Raw genomic sequence first — 20,277 nt, 5'->3', positions numbered from 1 at the left:
AGCCGGTCAGTGTTAAGAACAGCCCTTGCCTTTCGTGAAAGGTGGGCTCCAGTGAGGCCGGAGAGCTGACCGCCAGGAACACGGGCCTGGCACAGCACAGCTCAGCCTGGCTGAAACGAACTCTCCCTCCATCACCGAGCGTGCTCACGACTTAACGTGCTTGGCAGCTGATCACAGACTAGACGGGCCTGGCCAAAACAGGAACAGATGCTGGAGGACGCAGGGCCGTAGCTCGGGGTGTGGTGCAGGGGGGACCCTCTGTGCGTTCCGTCTTCTCCGTCCGTCGGCACACAGCCTGGACCCCTGCGCTCAGCCCACTCCCACCCCATCACACTGGGGCCTCCTTTTTCCCGCCTGTCTCCGAGGAAGTGGCCGGAGGGGCTGTGCAGCGGGCTTCCCTGCCCTCGGCATCCTCGCTCGGCAGGCCGAGTGGCTTAAAGATACAAAGTGTCCTTTTATTGGAAATATCAATTCAGAAAGGGGCTAGTAGTAAGCTGAGAATATTTGGATAAACTTGACAGCCCTTAGGACTAAAAAAGACCTTTTGTTCCCTCCAAGAAAAAGGTTGTCGCACCACCCCGGGCTCCCTGGAGCCGGTCCAGAAAAAACTGAGGTCGGAGCAGAAAAGTGATTAGGGCGTCTCGTGAAAGATCTTTACTCTAGGTCAAATGTTTATTATTATTTAGTTTATTTGTTTATTAGAATGTGCGGTTACCATCCTGTTGCATAATATCAGGCTGTAAGTGTGTCTTCGAACACCCAGTCGGGTCCAACCCAGGCTCCCGGGGCACAAAGGGAACCTTGTGGCAAGGGGGAGGGGAGTGAGGGGTGGCACCGGCATGTTTTATTTTGCTCTGCTTTGTTTTCGAGATGTCGACCCGTTTAAGAAGGAGCAGGCATCTCTGGTGTTTGCCCTTCGATGAGCAGAGGGGTGCCTGCGGCTCGGGGATCTAGCTGTCGTGGGGCGGGGGGTCGCCTCTCCTTTTCCAGTGGCAGGAGGTTGTGCGTGTGCATTGCACGGCGGGGCGTGATTTGGGCAGGTCTCCACCGGCAGAGAATGCAAGCTGTTGCCAGGAGGGTGGGGACACGGGAGAAGCTCCTTTTCGGCTGACCACCAGCCTGGCTCACCAACAGCCACGTGGCTTTTTGGGACACGCAGGGACCTGACGGGGCCACCAGCCCAGCACCTCCCTGAGAGCTGCACCCACGTGTCCGTTGCCCAGAAACTCGCATGCAGCCCTGCGGCGCCCTGGTCTTGGGGCCATGTGTCCACTTACGGGCTCTCCAAAGAGACTGCTTACTCCCCGAGGTTCCCGTGAACGGACGGCCCTCCAGAAGCCGCGCGAGATGAAGGTCAAACCTAATTTGATCCTCTTCCACCCAAATACACGAAAAGGAAAAATCTCGTCCTATTCAAGTCGCTGGAGGAGAAAGAGCCAACCTCAAGTGAGAGGGGCCTTGGCAAGCGGGAGAGACACACCCCCACCCCCAAAATGAAACCCAGTTACTGTCTGCAAGGGAGCTGGTCATGAAAATAGCCTAGCGTCTGAGCTCCATGTGAATCCAGATATTCCTCCCCCAGCCTCTACAGAAAACCCTCGTGTGGTGGATTTTCTCCCCAGCCGTCGTGCAGGGACCCTGTCCTGGGTGTGGGACTCAGAGCTGCCTCTGTGAGGGGTCACACCCACGTGCCTTGGGGCCACAGCAACAGTGGACCCGGCAAAGCAACCAGTCACCCTAAGGCCGCATCTCCACGTGCCACTGCCTCCTGCCCTGCCCTCCCCAAGGTGCAGCTGGCAGAGGCCCGGACCTGGCAGGGTGTGCCTTTCCCAGAGATGGCATCCAAGGGGTCACAGCCCAGGACCCCAAGCAGGACCTGCCACCCAGCCCTGCCAGGATCAGCCCCAGAGTCCTCAGTCACAAAAGCAATGCATAAGAAATGCATCTGATGCCCTCTCAGCCCCTGCAGGCTATTATGCAGGGCACCCCAAGAATCAGGCCCCTCTGTAAATATGAGTCTAAAGAAAATCACCATGATGCTATAACATGGGGCCTACCCAGCTGGAGATTCATTTTCAAATACACCTTGGTCCTTGTACTGTACCAGCGAGAAGCCAAATTCCAAAGGCCTGTACTCCAACTTTATATGTCAGCTATTGACTGTGCCTCTAAAGTGCTCCTCAAGCTTTTAAGGAGATACTGTCTTCAGAGAGAGTTTCCACCATGGAATATATACATAAATGTAAAATATTGACAAAAGTGGAAATAGTCACGCATTTTAAAGTAATTACATTTACGAACTTATTTTTCGTAATTCATAGTTGATATAACAAAGAATTAGTAGGAAGTGAGTGTACTTATTTTAAATGTTTTGATTCTGTTATATTTTTCATTACTTTTGAAAAAATTAAATTAGGCACTAAATAGGGGGAAAAAACACACGTCTTCAAAGAAAAAAGAACACTTGGGAAAGAATCAAAGTGATTATTTTTCCTTAAAAGATAATTTTAAAATAGTCGTCATTTGGAGAGGAAGACTAAACAAAAAGAATTTAAAATAAAAGTAAAGGAATGTATGTTTAGAGAGTGAGAGGTGAAGGAAAGGGGGTTGAGGGACATTTTCCATCTGACATCCCTAAGGGCTGAATCTCCTCACAGAGGCCGGGAACCTTCTAGAAAAGAGCCCAGGCCCTGACAGAGGGGAAGAGCCGTGTGCCACTTAGGGAAACCACCAGCTCGGTGAGCATTCTCAACCTCCCAGGGATGGCTGAGGACCACCTGCCTGCCCAGAGCGGCCCCAAACCTTGCCGCATGGGTCTGGAGGCCAGTCACCACGTGGGGCAGCTCTGGCAAAGAGTCTCCAGGACATAGTTCCCAGCTCAGAAGTCACACCAAAGACCAGGTCTTCAGCACGTCCACCTGAAGGAAGTCTGGGGGGGTCTCGGCCCCTGGAGACTCTGTGATCAAGCTCTGGGTGCCTGCGGCTGGCTAGGAAGGCTTCAGAGGAAACCCTTCTGTACCCACAGCTGTTCTGCCCGTCTGTGCAGGAGCCGGAGATCCAGGAAGCCAAGATGCAAAGGAGACCACCAACCACCCCTCCCCCAGAGACAGAGGCCCCAGCCGCCTCCACCCTGGGGAAGAAGGGAGCCATCTCTGCACGCAAGCAGCCCCTCATCTTGAGAGAGCTGCAATCCGGTCACCTGGGAGGTGTCCCGACTCAGGACAGCAGCCGGGCGAGCCACGCTGCTTTAATTAAGCAAAGCGGGGTGTTCCCTTTTCCCATGGGTTTTATTCACGTCCTGACAACATCAATGGAAACAGATCTGCCAGAATAAGCGAAGGAGGAAAGAAAATGTGTCCTCCCATCCTTTGCCTTTTTCCAAAGAGAAGAATACAATAGCAGAATCCACAAAGAAAGATCCCTATTAAAATGTTCCAAGGCTCTTAAACACCCCCATTTAAATTCTGGGTAATCGGCTGCATTGTGCCACCCCTGAAGAGGCTGTGGCGTTGGTGGGTGCTGTTCAGAAGCATTTGTGTCATAGAAATGCTGGTGATTAGATTTTTAATAAACCGTTTCAATTCTATTTCCTGGGCTTGAATAGATGTTTGCACTTGACTGGTGTGGACTTGAAAGGGGTCCAGGTAATATCATTGTGGGGGACAGACTCTTAATTCCTTTAATATATTTCGTCAAAGGTGACTGGCTGTAGGAACTGGCTGGAACACGGGGAGAGAAGGAGAGCGATTGAATTTAATTGGTTCCATTTGTCATTCAGGACTGACTTTGCCTCACCTCTGCCTATGAATCTTTTTCAAACTTGCTGGTCTGACCCAACATGCCCACAGCTTGGGAAGGAAGCCGGCTTTGGGTTCCCAGGACAACATCTCAGGCTGAGCTCACATCCAAGAGCAGGCCTGGCGTGAGGCTCAAGGTCCATCAGTGAGCAACTCGATGACCTCTGGCCAGGATGACAGCTCCCGAGAATGGAGGAATCCAGAAGGAGACCACAGGCTCCAGAAAAATGGCATCACAACCCCAGACTCTTAACACTCCATGTCCAATGTGCTAGGAGGGTTGAGGGCAAGAGAAAGGATGAGCCCATTGGGTTACAGTTCCAGGACCCCAGGACCCCAGGACCCCTCCCCACTCAGCCACTAGATGACGGCTGAATCCTAGGAAGTGGAGCGATTACAACCAACTGTTCAGAGAGAAACACGCCTCCTCTCTCTGTAAAGCCAAAACCAAGGCCCAGGCCCTGGCCAGCGCTCTCACATGTGGCACCCGGGCGCTGGGGGAGGAAACCAGAGCTGGCCTCTAGCCAGGCATTCAGACGCCGTCCGCACCAGGAGCTCTTCCCGTGGCCATTTTTGTCCATCAAAGAGCAATGAGCAATGCTCGTGATGGGGCTTAGATTCGTCCCGTTGAGACTGGAGCTATTTGCAGGGGCTGATTTCAAAACATGAGGCCTGATACAGAGGCGATGAGTCACGGAGCTTCTCCAGACTGACGTGTCCCCCAGAGAAGGAAGAAGGATGGGCCTGGAGGGACTGAGTCAGTGGCAGGGGAGGCACTAAATATAACCCTGCTGGATGCGTCCTGCCCACCGCCAGACCTTCTACGAGCACCTACTGTGTGCCAGATCCCATGGGGTACTGAGATAGACAAGCCAGCCTGGCCTCTGTCCTGGAAAGAGGATGTTGCCACAGTGACTTCGGGGAAAATTACACTGCAACTCTGTGCACAGGAGAGAAACACTGTAACACTGGATCTAGGAAAAATTGCAACTCTGATTTCCAGAGAGGGAGAGCAACTAAAAGGAGGGTTTGTATGTCCTTCAGCAGAATCTGTGGGAGAATAGGAAAAGGGTCCAGAATGCGACAAGGGGATGTGAGGAAAGAAAGACCCTTGGGGAAAGGCCTATGGAATATTGGGGAAGTTCTCCGTTGTCTTGAGGCACCTACTCATTATTTGTCGCCCAAACATTTATTGAGCACCCACTGTAGCCTGGCCATGGGAATCGGCCAGATGAAACCTTCGAAGCCCTCAGCATGCAGGGGAAGAGAAAGAAATTATGTGGACAGGACCACCACGGTCTACCATCATCCTTACTGTGATGGGGCAGGGGACGTGAGAGCCCCTCAGAGGGTCCCACACCAATGTTTGGGATCAGGGCAGTCCTCTTGGGAGAGGTGTCCCCATGTTCTGCCACCTTTACAACTCTTGGTAGAATGTATCCTTATATCTCACCTTGGGAGTTGGAGAAAGCCAGAAGTGTCTGGGCAGGTTGGGGGAATTCTGTGCCTCATCCATCTATCCATCCATCCAACCAACCATCCATTCATTCATCCACTCCTCCATCAACCCATCCTTTCATCCAGCCACCCATTAATCCACCCACTCATCCATTCATCCATCCACCCATCCATCCAACCATCCACTCATCCATTCATCTATCCATCCATCCCTCCATTCATCAAACCACCCATCCACTCATCCATCCATCCAACCATCCACTCATCCATTCATCCATCCATCCATCCACTCATCCACTCATCCATCCACTCATCCATTCATCTATCCATCCATCCCTCCATTCATCCAACCATCCATCCACTCATCCACCCATCCATCCACTCATCCATTCATTCATCCACCCATCCACCATCCATCCATCCAACCACCCATACAACCATTCATCCATCCATCCATGCAACCATTCATCCATCCATCCATGCAACCATTCATCCATCCCTCCATCCATCCAACCATCTGCTCATCCATCCATCTATCTATCCATCCATCTATCCATCCATCAATCTATCCATCCAATCATCCAACCATCCATCCATCCTACCATCCACTCATCCATCCACCCATCCATCCATCCATCCATCTATCTATCCATCCAATCATCCAACCATCCATCCATCCATCATCCACTTATCCATCCATCCAACCATCCATCCAACCATTCATCTATCTGTCCATCCACCCATGCGTCTATCCATCCATCCACCCACCCATCCATCCATCCAACCATTCATCCATCCATCCAAGCATCCACTCGTCCATCCACCATCCATCCTTCCATGGACTTGTTCAGTGAGCCCTGTGTGAACATTTGTCCTTGGTGAGGTTCTAGGGAAGCTTCAGTTGCTCTTGGCCACCATCCTCAGGAAGAACAGAGGTGAGAAGGGGAGGACTGGCCAGGATATGTGGTCCCCACAGGTCATAAAAGGGGCAAGACAGGCAGCCAGTGCACAGTGTCCAGCTGATCTGTTCCTTTCCAGCTGTGCAACATTAGCCCAGTTACTTCACTCCTCTGTGCTCAGTTTCCTCATCTACAAATGTGGCTACAACAGAGGCTCCCCCTCAGGGAGGGGAGCATCTAGGGACCCGGTAATGAGACTCAGCAGTGGCCAGCAGTGAGGCAACGTCAGCGGTCTGTAGTGGCCTCCTCCTGACCAAGGGTGGGGTGGAAAGAGCCCCAGGGCAGGCTCTGCACATCACTGCCCTCCAGAGAACAAGAGGATGTCTAAGAGGAAGGCAGGGGGAAGACTGAGCCTTCCTCCGCCCAAATGTGTCTGCTTCTCTGAGGGCTGCATCTGGACGTCACTCCTAGGTGCAGCCTGTGTTGGCTGTTGTCCACGGTGACGGGGTCGTCTGAGAGAGTCTGAGGGTCACAAGGCCCTGGGCTGAGGTCGTGGGCCGGAGGGAGCAGAATCCCAGCCAAGGGGCAGAGAGGTGGGTGAGGAAGCCCGGGGCATCCTTGGTGGGCTCCTCAGCCTGGCATTCGGCTCCCACGCTTGGGGCTTCTGTCCGGCCAAGAGAAGGTGCCAGCAGCCCCCTACGCCTGGCCTCAGGGAGCATGCTTGCTCTCTTTGGAAACTCCTACCTCTTGATCTACAGCAGCCAAGCCATTGTGGGAATTCCTCCTGCACCTGCTAGGGGGCGGGGCGGGGGGGGGTGCCCCGTCACAAGCTCTGCAGTTTGTCACCATCAATGTGGCCAGAAAAAGGTTATGAATGTGACACCTCCCGGGGGCCTCGCATTAAGTCAACAACAGAGAAACCGCTTCCTGTGGGCAGCCCCCGGGCTCCCGCCTCGGCCCTCGCAAAGATGCTGCCATAAACATTTGGTTTGGGGTGTTTGGGCTTTTTTTTTTTCCATTCTTTTTTATGATCAAGAAACAAACACAAGTGTGGCACTTCAGAATGTCACAGCTGAGTCTGCGTTTATGTGCAGACTTTAGGCTCAGAGACTTCTGCTCCGGACCCAAATTCAAATCAGATCAGGGTTTGAAAATGTGTTTGGGTTGTTAGCAATTTAACCATGGCAGCCCAGGGAGCGGGGCAGGCCTGCAGCCTGTGGTGAGGCCAGGAACTTGCTAGCTGGGGGGGACTTTACAAGCCGGGCCAGGATTTGGGGAGGCTTCTCTGAACCAATAACCTTTACCTGTCCAAACCATCCTGGGTGTTGGCACCTGGATGGCTTTTCATGATTCTACCCTTCCCTGAGTGTCAAACTCTCTGGTCAGCCCCCAGGTCCAGCCGTTGTTGGCTGGACCAGATGTGGTCCAGCAAGAAGCAGAACCCCTTTGAGGCTGGAGCTGGGCAAGGCTTGGCCGTCTGTGCTGGTGTTTTTTGGGAACCCCTGCTGCATGGTTGCACAGGGGCCTCCATAGGACATTCGTGGGTCCCCCACTGCAGTGCCAGGGCAGGGGTTTGCACCTGTATTACTTGGGGATGGAAACTTCTGCAAGAACCCATCTAGCAGGGAGCTGCCCTGGCGACACCAGCCATCTCCTCAAGGTTGAGTAAAAGGGAGGCCAGGGATCTGGGACCAGGTCTGGGGTCCGCAGTTGTTTGCCCTCCTTGGCAGGTCCAAGTTCAGCCTGAAATTCTTGCTTTGACCCTGGTGTCCACACAGCAACTGAACTCCCATCTCAGTGCTTGTGAGAAATGCCCCAGAAAGGCCACAGAAGTCTTGTACCACCATCTACTACCAGCATTATGCTGAAGACGAAGCCTCCGGGCAAAAGTGTCCTCTGGGGGTGGCCGAGGCTGCCCACCACCCCACTGAGAGAGGGGCCAGGGACTTCCGCCCGGCAGCCCGTGGCTCAGCCGCTGGCTTGGGTCTGCGAGGAGGGCCCCCTCCTGCTGGGGGCTGAGGCCGGGCCCAGGCTCTCTTCAGGGACCAGGGGCTTCCTCTCTGGGGACACCCCAAGAACCTCCGGACTGTGATACAAGAGCCCCACACACAGGTGGGCCGAGGGATTCTCTTCTTTTAATTTAATTTTTTTGGAGTATACTTGATTTACAATGTTGTGTTAGTTTCTCCTGTATAGCAAAGTGAGTCTGTTATACATGTACACATATCCACTCTTTTCTAGATTCTATTCCCATGCAGGTTATTACAGAGTATTGAGTAGAGTTCCCTGTGCCATACAGTAGGTCCTTATTAGTCATCTATTTTATATATAGTCGTGTGTATATGTCAATCCCAATTTCCTAATTTATCCCTCCCCCCACCTTTCCCCCCCTGGTAACCGTAAGTTTGTTTTCTACATCTGTGACTCTATTTCTGTTTGGTAAATAGGTTCATTTGCACCAATATTTTTAGATTCCACATATTAGTGATATCATATGATATTTGTCTTTCTCTGTCTGGCTTACTTCACTCAGTATGACAATCTCTAGGTCCATCCATGTCGCTGCAAATGGCATGATTTCATTCTTTTTTATGGCCGAGTAGTATTCCATTGCACCTACGTGCTCCATCTTCTTTATCTATTCCTCCGTCAACGGGCACTCAGGTTGCTTCCACATCCTGGGTATTGTAAGTGGTGCTGCTGTGAGCACTGAGGGCAGAGGGATTCTTGAAGGAGGAGACACAGGATGGAGCCTGTTTGCTGGGGGCCTTCTCCTACTCACTGCCAGGGCTGGTCTGTCTCTCGGGGGCCCCGGGCAGCCCACAGAAGGTTCCCGACCGGCCAGGAGTCTGGGCTTCTTACCTACGCAGCAGACCCAGGAAGAGGCCCTGCTTCTGACCAGCACCCTCTTCATCCTGTAGTGGGCACAGCCCACCCCCAACCTGGCACATTTCTGAAGAGCAGATGGGCAGGTACAGACGGCCGGGGAAGCAGCAGGTGCCCACAGCCATCGTGGCCACAAATAGGGCCCCGCAGCACACGTGCCCTTGAAGCTGGCAGAGCTATGGGAGTGGGGCTCTGTTCGGGGTGTCTTCAAGGAGCTACCAAGAACAAACCAAGTGTTTCTTACAGTGTGTGCTCTCCCTGCAAGGAGCCGCAGGCCTCCGTGCAGCTGGAAAGCAGGAAAGAGGCTTTCTAGTTCCAAAGGTGGAATTGAGGCTGGAGCCCAGAAAATCCCCACGTTGTCAGATTCGGAATTCATGTCAGGGCTGGAAAGGCACCTATGGTCAGAGATCCGGTCTCCCTTTGGAGCACCCTGAAGGGATGGTCCTTGAATCCCCACAGTGATGGGGCATTCATCCCTTTGCAAGGCTTCTCACCCACCCCACAGGCTGCCTATAGGGGCGTCTCAGCTGCTGGTCCTGAGGTTTCCTCAGACCCCTCTGGTTGCCGATCACCCTGAGGGGTTTCTGTGTCTGAGCAAGTTTCTCATTCATTTATTTCCCTGCAGGCTTAAGGGCACTAGTTTCAATCACCAATTTGCCCATTTATTTCTGATGGGTCAGGGCTATGGCCCATGGCCGATGGGACAGCCTGCACACTTGCCGTGATGGATGGGACAGGCTGGGAGGAAGCCGAGCCCCCAAACACCCGACTCGGGCCAAGAGCAGGGCTGTGCTCAGGCCACACCAAGGGCCAGGGACCCTCGGAATAGCCCACAGAGCCCACGTTCACCAAAGCCTCTCTTCTTGTCCCCTGGGTGCAGTTGGCAAGATCAGGCATGTTTAGTCCTGCTCCAGCCCAGGCGATGCATGGAGCAGATCAAACCTCTCCGCTTTGCCGCCATCTCACCCTTTGGTTTTCTGCAAACTGCACAGACGCTGCTGGGAGAGTTGGCCTCTCATGTGCAGCCCCTGGCCTGAGGAGGAAAAGAAGAAAAAGGGACACGTAAAATAAGAATCCGATGAAAGGGGAGGAGGGGCCGAAGAAGGAGATGGGGAGGGAAGAGGAAAGTCCAGCGGCAGTGAGTTCTGCTTCCTGGGCTCCAGGCTGGGCCCCCAGGGCCGCGCACCCCGGGAACATAGCAGCATCGAATATCTGGGTGTTTTGTGGGAGATGGTCTGTGAACCCCAGGGAGCACCGGGGCACCTGGGTGTCAAGATTTTGAGGGGAGAGGATCTGAGAACCCCGGGGGTGTTTATATAGCACTTGGGTGTGTAAGTGATTTCTGGTCTGACCTTTGAAGGCATCTGTGGCCCCTGAACACATAGAGTGTGGTTTCTGGGGTCTGGCTCTAAAGCTGAGAGATTCTGCCCATCGCTAACATGAGTGGATTCCCCCAGGCAGGGTCTTGGGGCCATGGCCTTGCTGCACCATCAGCAAGCCTGTCGGGCACCCAGCTTCCTCTGCAGAATCTCCATCCTGGGCCGTGCTCTTGGGTCCCTGAGACCGAGGGACCCCGGCCCTTATCCCCTCACAATGCCCTGGAACTGTCCCATGGAGATCACGGTCAGCAGGGATGTCCTAGGAACCCCACGCGGCTCCTTTGGGCACAAGCCCCATGGACACTGGCTCTCTCTACCCACCCCCCACCGTGAGCTTCAGAGACAGACTGGCCTCCGTCTTGGAGGAACAGCGTCCATGAGTTCCTCCTCGAAGCAGCCCCCTCCCTCTCTCCCTCCCTCCCCCTCCCTCCCTCCCCCCACTTCCTCCCCCACCTTCCCCCCCCACCCCCAACCTTCCTCTAAGCCTGAGCAGGTGGGGCCCCGTGACCCTCCTGCCAGGACTCCTGTCTGCTGGGCAGCCGTGCGACCCCTTCCCACTGGCCACATTTCTCCTTGGTGCTTGTTCATGTCACCACAGAGCCCCATAATGAGAGTCAGGACAGAGGATTTACGAGCTCACCCAGGCTCCGCATCTGCACCCAGCAGAGGTGTTTCCAGAAAGCCTCTCCCCCACCTCCTTCCATCACAAGAATGGACTTTCTGTTTCAGCTACTCGTGGATGCCATAAATCTTGGCGTGTGTGTGCGCGCGCGTGTGTGTGTGTGTGTGTGTTACTCACGTGCAGGTTCATGTGGGTAGGACAGCCCCACACAGCTTGGTGGCTGAGCTCGTGGGTCTGGATCAGCTTAAAGAAGGGGTCAGGGTGAGAAGGATGAGACCTGCCCCCTGGGTCCTCCCCGAGCTGGAAGCGGACACTAGGCCCAGCCCTCCATGGAGCCGAGCTGCAGAGGCAGGACGCACGGCCGAGGGACCAACTCCCAGGCCCGTTCCTTCCCGCCTGCCCGGAACCCATTAGGTAGCTGACGACAGATGCGTTGGCATTCCCGCCAGCACGCACACCCCAGATGGCCAGAGGCTGGCCATGCCCATTAAACGTGAGAGGGCAGCCCAGCAGTGAGCCCAGAAATTCAAGGTGCAGGAAACCTCAAATGATGTGCAAAAAAAATTGTCAAGGTGAAGAGAGTTTTTCCATGCCTTTGCTTCATAACTCGGCCTTTCTGGTGGGGGTGATTTATGAGCTGGGGAAGCTGGTGGGGGGACGAGGGGTGGAGAGGCCTGGAAGGCCAAGTCGGGGAGAGCAGGCAGGAGGGCAGCTTCCTTTGGAGACTCCGGGACCCCCAAGGCTCAGCCCCAAGCTGCCCAGAACCAGGCTTTGGATGCGATCAGGCAGAGGGGCCGGACCTCAGATATGCAGAGAGACCCAGCCCCAAGGCCATGGCAGCCTCCAGGCCACTGACTGCTAACGTTGCCCTAGGAGGTTGGTTAGGGGGCAACGGGGCCACCTCCTTCCTTCCGTCACACCCTCCCTGGTTCATGCCTTGTGCAGAAGCGGAACCGAGCTCGCAGCCTGGGGCGGGGGCTCTGCAGTCACCCGTTCCTGCTCCGTCCACTTCTACCTGTATTGGCCTCCTGGGGCGCGGCTCTGAGCACAGACCAAAACAGGCCTCAGGCCCTGCTGAGCTGGGCAGAGAGTGACATGACCCGTCCTTATGGGCCCTGGAAAGTCTCATTCCATGAGAGGCGGGAGGGGGGACCTGTGACGGCCCGGGCCTGCTTTCTGGATCCCAGGGCGTGCTGAGTCCTGTGGGTCCTGGACCTGAGACGGAGACCCTCCCTCTGGTCCTCGATCCGGCTCAGACAGCATGTGGGGGCCCTGGGCTGGGCCCAGCCCTGCTCCTGGAGCCTCCGTCTCGTGTCCTGAAAATACGCAATAACAGCCCCTGCCTGGGAGGTCCGCGGTGAAGAAGGAGGGGCAGTGCTGGTACCAAGAGAGACCTGAGCCCACACGGCTCATGGTGTGAGCGCCCCAGAGGCCCCAGCTTGGCCACGGCGGAGACCCTGGAGAGAAGGCCAGAGACAGAAGGGAAGGAGGCCAGAGAGAGACAAACGTCGCTCCCATTTCTCCCCTTCTGTAATCAGAAACAGCACGCCCCAAACAAGAGGCCAAGCCTACGGCACCCTGTCCACCTGGCCCGAGGCCCGGGCCCAGGCCCACTCCTGGGAGTGTTTCTCTGATCTGAAGCAGAAAAGCAGCAGCTTCCAGGCCAGGCTCCTGCCTGCGCCCCCTGCCCCTGCCCCCTGCCCCGGCTCCATCATCCAGGTATGCCCAAGTGTGCCCCACAGGGCTGGACTCTCTACACAAAGACGGGAGAGAGACGTGGTCCTGGCATCGGGGTGAGGCCCATGGCCCGACCTGGCCCCGCATCGCTGGTTCAGGGCCCCAAGACCAGGGCTTCTCGTGCCTCCCCGGGAGGAGAGGTCAGCCATTCCCTGCTACCACTCCGAGGGAGAGTTTTGGTCTCTGTGGGTGGAAGGCATTAACCAAGGCCTCCTCTGTCACCCAGAAAGCCAGCCAGGGTGCCCATGAGGGAGAAGGGGCCCCCGGACCTTTAGGGACCTTCAGGAAGTAGCTGCCCCCCTGCAGTGGTCCAGATGGTCGGGGCTGGTGGACCAGGTCCCCTGGGGTGAGGAGGAGGGATGTTTCCCGGGAGGGGCAGCTCACCAGAGAGGGACGACATCCCCTGGAGCTGGGCAGGGGGACCCTGGAGGATTTTTTGCCCCTGAACTCTGGGCCCTGCACCCCAGGAAGGATGGACACAGGCCGGAGGCCCCAGAGCAGTGTCCGTGCAGGTTAGCCACCGGCTGTGTCCACGTTCAGACGCACTTGAGAGGCCTGGAGCTGTTTGCTGAACGAGGGCCGTGTCCAAATACCTGCAGGGCCGTCACGTGGAGGAGAGAGAGGCCTGTTCCCAGAGGGCCGAGAGGGGACACTCAGGAGGGGGGGCCCGGCCACGCACAAGTTACTCTCCGCGAGGCAGTGCTGCCATGGCGGGTCTGTGCGTGTGCTCACAGCTGTGCCGGCAGAAGTGCAGGTTTGCTCCTAGGTCAGGCAGGGCTCAGGTGTGGGGCTGGGGGATGAGCCGGGGGTCTTCCAGCGCCCTGCAGTGTCGCAGAATCTACCGGAACTGAGAGGCATCAGGCCATGCCGGCATCCGGCCTCCCGCGCTTTTCTGGCCAACCCCACACGTCCTTTGAGAACCGCAGGGTCAAGCACGCTCTCTGGGGGTACGGGAGACGTGGGGGCCCCCCTGCGCTGGTCGTGACAGCTCACAGCATCACTGACCGTTTCTGCTAGTCCAGACTGGACCATGGGTGGGAGGAGGAGACCGAGAGACACAGGCCAAGAGACAGAGACTGCCAGCCGCCCGCCTACACCCACCTGTGAACATGCTGGGTGGGAGGCACAGGGATGGGGTGGGGGGGTGGGGGGCCCTGGGTCTTGGCCAGCCAGCCCCTCTTCCTCCCTGTGATGGAGCCAGGCGGCCGGGTGCCTCGCCGAGTGACGGTGCCACGACCCACAGCTTTGCTTGGTGGGTCTTTCTTGCGGGTTTCCTGCACTGGGGGTGGGAGGTAAGAGAAAGGGCCCGTGAGAGGCGTTAGCGTCAGGAGAGGGACCTCTCCCGTGCGGCCTGCCCCCCACAAGCCCACAGTGGCGTCCCGATGGGGCCCAGAGCGGCCATGTCCCTTCACCCCTGGCAGCCAAGGACCAGAGGCTGGGCCGGGCAGCCTCCCTGTGGCCACACTGGCCCAGGTGCTCTTTCAGAATTAGGGCCATTTGGGTGAAGTCCCCAAAATGGAGAATCGTCAGAACAGAGGCCTCTGCGCTCACAGCCCCTTCCAGGTCAGCTCAGCGGCCGCTCAGAGACTCATCATGACAGTATGGGGCTGCCGTGGGCTCCGGGGGCCCGTGGGGTCTGGAGGCACAGGAGAACTAGAGGTGGGTTCTAGGCCCTCCCTCAGCAAGGCGGCCGCTTCCCGAAGCCTCACTGACTCAGAGGCCGGGCGGGACCCTGGGCCATTTAGAAAATGTCCATGGGCGTTTGGGAGGCACCTGAGCTGTTTACAAAGCATCCTGGTTCTCTGGCCAGAAGTGGGCTTCTCCAGGCCTCAGGGGCAGCCTCCCTCCCTTCTTGGGTCCTTGCCTGTTCATCAGGTGGCACGGGGGAGGCCCCCAGGGGAACAGGGGCCGTGCACCTGGGGTCGGTCTCCTCTGTTTGTGCTGACATGTTACTACCCCCTGCCCTGACTTCACTGAGTCCTTCTGACACCCTGTTCCCATCACCCCTACCCACCTAGATACCCCTGCCCACCTGGACACTCCCGACCACCTGGACACCTACTTCCAGCCCTCAATGTGGTGGTGGCCTCAGCCCCTCCCTCCTTCCCTCCCAGCCTCCCAGCTCAGCTGCCCAGGAAGCTGGCCCATGATGCCACTGGCCTCCACATCTCTGGATTCGGGCCCCTGAGCAGGCACTGATCAGAGCAGGTGGGAGGGACTCTGCCTGCAGCATCCACCTCGGCGCCCGGCGGCTTTGGGGCATCCCCCTCTCAGCAGGGACAGCAGTCAGGTCGGTATTCTGGGAAACGACCTGCTCAGAGGTGCGCACGCCGGAGAAGCTCCCGGCCTCTGCCTGTCAGAGGGCATTCAGGACACAAGAGCAGCAGCAAAGTACCTGATGCCAGTCGGGCCCATGGGGCCTCTGCCGGCTGGACGTCTGCAAACACCCAGCGTCAGATGGAAACTTCCACTTTTAGGAAAACCAAATGATTTTCCTTCTCGCAGGGTGATGTGCACGCTGCTGTGAGCGTGCACGCTGGCACACGTGCACGCACAGGCGCACACGTGTCGAGATTCGCACGCAGCCACAGCCCGACCACAACTTCACCTTCGAGACCGCTCACCCCCAGCCCAACCCAGTGCTCCCAGCAGAGGGCTCTGCCCTCGGACACAGTGGCCTCTGCGTTCTCACATGTGGGGCCGCTTGCTGGGGAGTTTTCACAACGCCGGTGGCACTTTTATGGCTGTGCCAGGGCAGCGATCTGCTCGGTGAGAATAGACAGGGCCGTCCTCCTACCTGTGCGTCGGGCTCCCTCCCGGAGACTCCTGGGCGTCGGTGGGCTGAGGGCCTGGCTGATGCCCGGAGGGTCGGCTGATGTCCAGAGGCCGGCCTGCCTTCCTACTCTGCACCCAAACAGCAGACTCTCTTGCTGGGCAAACGTAGAGTGTGTCAGCTCTAGCGCACAGGATGCCTCTGACCTTTCTTGGTTTTCTTTCTTGCCGGGCAGATCTCCGAAGACCTGGGCAGTGGGAAGTTCTGCATGGACGCTACTCAGGCCGGGGCCGGCAGCTGGCTCAAGTACATCCGCGTGGCATGCTCCTGTGACGACCAGAACCTCACCATGTGTCAGATCAACGAGCAGGTAGGTCCGGGGCTCGCACAAAGCCTTGTCCTTGGGGCCCTGGCGCCAGGATGGATGGGAGTGGAGCCGCCAAGGTGGAGGGTTAGCCACATCTCTACTAAGCCCGTCCTGCAGCAGGGGGCTATCTGACACTTGGCCAGTGCTGAGTTTCCGGAAACTCAGCAACACCCCCAAATGCTCCATCAGAGCCTTTGCTCCGGGGCTGACGGGGCTTGAGAGCCAAAAGATGATGGCTTATGGGAAGAAACATGGCCGGGAGCGGGCAGGGTCTGAAACTTCAGGGTCCACATTCCGACAAACGCCGCCCCCGTGAGAGAAGTGGAGAACCGGACCCCTCTCCTTGAGAATCGTGTCTAAATGGCTGTTTATCCAAGCTGCCCGGAAGGGTCCGCACTGGCTGTCTGGAAGGCTGAGGTGAGGCCCCAGCTGCCCAGAGCCCCCAAGAATAGCTGTGGCAGCCCAGCCAGCCTGCGGAGGTGACTAGCCCTGTTTTGGCACAAAATCCTGGCCCTGCTGGGAGCCAACTGATATTTTTCCTGAGCTGCATGGTCCTGACTTCAGCCCAGGCCCCACCAGGGCCAAGGGATGCTTTGGCTTCTGCTGCCAGCACCCAAGAGGCCGAAGACTCCCCTCGGCATGCTGGACCCTTCTCACTGCTCCATGTCCGTGCCAGCCCAGGGCTGCAGGCATCCAGTATCAGGAACCAATCAGGACAGAAGATGCCACTCGGAGTTTCCACCACAAAGGAGCCTTAGTCCTTTAATGTCTTTAATTACAACTTTGCAAGTGGCCCCCAGAGACTCTGCTCAGAGCCAGGCCCCTCAGGCCACGCTTTCACTGGGTCCCCAGGGCACAGCTTCCTTGAGGTGCCTGGGGGCCCAGCCGCTTCCATCAGAGGAGTCTGCTTTCGCTTCTGCCTTGGGGTTACTCGTGAGATTTCATTGGCCAAAAGGATTCCATTGCTTTAAAAAAGTTTGTGGAGACCACATAACAAGGGGGTGCAGCTTCGAGTTGCCAGTGCAAACCTCTAAAAGCCGTTTGAGGCTCTTGCCTTTAGAGAGACTTTTTTTTTTCTGGTACGCGGGCCTCTCACTGCCGTGGCCTCTCCCGTTGCGGAGCACAGGCTCCGGACGCGCAGGCTCAGTGGCCGTGGCTCAGGGGCCCAGCTGCTCCGCGGCATGTGGGATCTTCCCGGACCGGGGCACGAACCCGTGTCCCCTGCATCGGCAGGCGGACTCTCAACCACTGTGCCACCAGGGAAGCCCAGAGAGACAGTTTTGCATAAAGAAATGCAGACAGCACACACCCAGGAGGCCCCGGGACCCACGTGAGCTGCCAAGCACCTCGCCCTCGTCTGCTCAGCCCTGTCCCCGGCCGTGGGGCTCAGCCTGGACCGAGCAGCCCTCCCTCCACTGGACACGATCTGGTGATGCTCAAATCCACCTCTGCTACTGAGAGGACTACAGCTTCCACTGAGAACCCAATATTTTGAAAAAAAAAAAGGTTTTTTTAATTGCAAAATATATTGAGGAAATAAAGGAAAAGAATAATCATAAAAATTAAAAAGAAAAGACACTTCCCCCTTCCAGACGAACATGAAATGTGAGTGAAGGAGAATTGGGGTTCAGGCACATGGGAAGATGGTCCTTCCGTTGTCTGTCTGTGCAAAGAACGTGTGTCCTTGGTCGTGTGTCTGGGAAACGAGGGGCAGTGAAAAAAATACCAGGAGGCTGGGGCCAGGACTGCACTTTTGTGAGATGCAGCATAAAATAATGAAGGATCCAGATTTTTTATTTAAAAAAGAAATGTTTGGTAGGTGCCTTTATGTGGCAAGCTTTTGAAAATGCAGAAAATGCAGGCGTAGCATCTTCTCAAAGAGAAGCCTGTCTTCCGACATCTTTGTTTTATTATTTATATTTCAGGTTAGCTTTTATTTCAGCTCCACGCAGGGTCCAAATGGAATTAACTACTTTGCAGCAAACTCTTTCTTTCTTCAGGACCAGTGGATAGGAGTACCCTAAACTCATGGGTTCCCTTTCATTTAACCCCACTTTTATCCTCCAGTGCTTACCAAGCTCCATCCTACATTCGGAACCATACCTGGCTCAAATACTTAAACCCAATGTAACATCAGAATTTCATCCTTGCCTGCTGGATGTTTCTAACAGCCTAAAAATGGGGGATTTATTATCCCCGTCTTAGTTCACAGGCTTGGAGAGGACTTCGGTGCCTATTTAAGCAAAAGCAACAATGAAATGGCCTGGGGACTTCCCTGATGGCACAGTGGTTAAAAATCTGCCTGCTAATGCAGGGGACACGGGTTCGAGCGCTGGTCCGGGAAGATCCCACATGCCGTGGAGCAACTAAGCCCATGTGCCACAACTACTGAGCCCGCACTCTAGAGCCTGCGAGCCACAACTACTGAGCCCACATGCCACAACTACTGAAGCCCGCACGCCTACAGCCCATGCTCCACAACAAGAGAAGACAAAGCAATGAAGAGTAGCCCCCATTCACTGTAACTAGAGAAAGCCCGCGCGCAGCAACGAAGACCCGATGCAGCCAAAAATAAATAAAAATAAATAAATCTATAAAAAAAATATTTAAAAAAAAATGAAATGGCCGGAAGCAGTCAAATTTCTCCACCCAGGGCCTTTCAAACCCTGCATCCTCCAAGGGAGCGAGGACCCTCTGCCCTGCCTCCTGGGACCATGGTGGGTGATTCCTGCTGGCACCGGGCAACCGAGATTCCCGCCAATGTCCCCATCTCCAAACTTAACGGCGTGGCAGTGGCCTCCAAACCCCCAGGAAAGCAGGAGCCAAGAGGTGTGAGGGGGCGGCCCCATCCCAGATCTCAAAGGAAGATGGGCAATTGGTGGGATTTATTTTCCTTTGAGAAATAATACAATTTTAAACTCTAATAATAATAGGAAAACTGCTCTGAAATACACATAGATTCTCAGTATTTGTTGGTTTGAATGAAGTGAATTTTAGAAATACGTTTTCAAAAGGGGTGTGCTAGATTTCGAACTATTTTGTAGACAGTCTCGCAGAAGCTGACGTGCTCTCTCTCGGATGGCCACGCAGCCCAGCAGAAAGTCTTTCCTTCCGTCCCCCAGTCCTGACCGTTGGCAACTCAGCTTGCTGCAAAGCGGCCGGCTTGACCCTGTGTAGAGCTGGAATAAAAACGTCCCTGAAATATTAATAATAAAACAAAGATTTTTGAAGACAGGCCTCTCTTTGAGAAGGAAACATTACACGATATTAATGGGGTTTCTCAGATTTCCATAATCCCAAGAGTTTCCACCCGGATTTCCTGGCACTTAGGGAACTCCCCCTCCCCCCGTTGCCGACGACACACACTCATACAAACACACAAACACACTTAAGTGAACAATTTCCCTTTCTCTCTCTCTGCTCCTCACCACACACACACACACACACACAGACAGACACACACACACACACCACCTCCTCCCAACACAGCACAGACACAGGGAGGGAACCGGGCTGAAGATCTCAGATCCATAAAAACGGCTTCTGGAAACAGTGTGTTTCCAGATGGTATTCTGTAGAGAAGTGACTTCCGTCAGAAGAGCACTAACTTGAAGTTCGTAACCATGACCTGAGCCCCAATGTCCAGAGGACAAAGGAGACCAGGCAGGAGAGGGTGTCTTAAAGAGAACGTTCCAGAAGCCACAGCGGCCAGAGGATTTGAGGCAGCTCTGGACGGACCTCCTGGATGGTCCCGAGTCCTCCGGAGAGACCCACGTGGGGCAGCGAGCTGAGGTCAGGGGGTCTCATACCCCTCAGCCCAGCACGGCCTTTGCCGGTGGCCAGACGGGCCGTGGGGACAGACGTACCCCCCATGCCCCGTGAGGTTCTGAGCGGCTGGCGGCCCTCCAGCTGCATCGTGGGCGCTCGGGGAGCCCAGGCACTGGGCAGTGCAGCCCCCCAAGACGGCCTCCTTCCATCCAGTCAGGCCTTGTTCTCCCCGGAGACACTCAGGCCACTGACCACGTGCCCCCCACCCAGCCGTGGGACTGCAGGGCCGTGCTCAGGGCCCCTCCCCCAGGTCCTCATCTGTGCCCCTCTTGGAGCCCTGTGGCTCTAAGCAGTCCCTGCCCCAGCAGACCTCGGGGAGAGGTGACCGGCCCGTCACTCCTGCTTCTTGGGTGCCAGCTTCAGCACCAGCCTCAGCCCTCCTCTGTGCAGCTCTGGAGGGGTGAGCCCCAGGCAGCAAAGGCCAGGGGGGCTGTGAATGTCCCCCTGCACCCAGCGCATCACCTAAAGGTGACTTGTGGTTTGCTACTGCATAGAACCCACAGGCGGTCCTGAGGCCACACAAGCTTTAGG

The 20,277-nt window shown here is 55.9% G+C and overlaps 1 protein-coding gene across 2 annotated transcripts in view; it reads left to right on the top strand.

Annotated features, from left to right (window-relative positions):
- PRDM16 (PR/SET domain 16) overlaps positions 1–20,277 on the top strand; it is a 322,403-nt gene that overhangs the window by 258,981 nt on the left and 43,145 nt on the right. For both annotated transcript variants that reach the window (XM_081226091.1, XM_081226090.1), the window contains exon 4: positions 15,787–15,921. In XM_081226091.1, the coding sequence (XP_081082217.1) occupies positions 15,787–15,921 (135 nt within the window). The remainder of the gene's footprint in view (positions 1–15,786; positions 15,922–20,277) is intronic.

Source organism: Mesoplodon bidens (assembly GCF_964165515.1).
Source record: "Mesoplodon bidens genome assembly, chromosome: 2".
Lineage (NCBI taxonomy): Eukaryota > Metazoa > Chordata > Mammalia > Artiodactyla > Ziphiidae > Mesoplodon > Mesoplodon bidens.
This window is presented reverse-complemented; position numbering and strand designations above follow the sequence as displayed.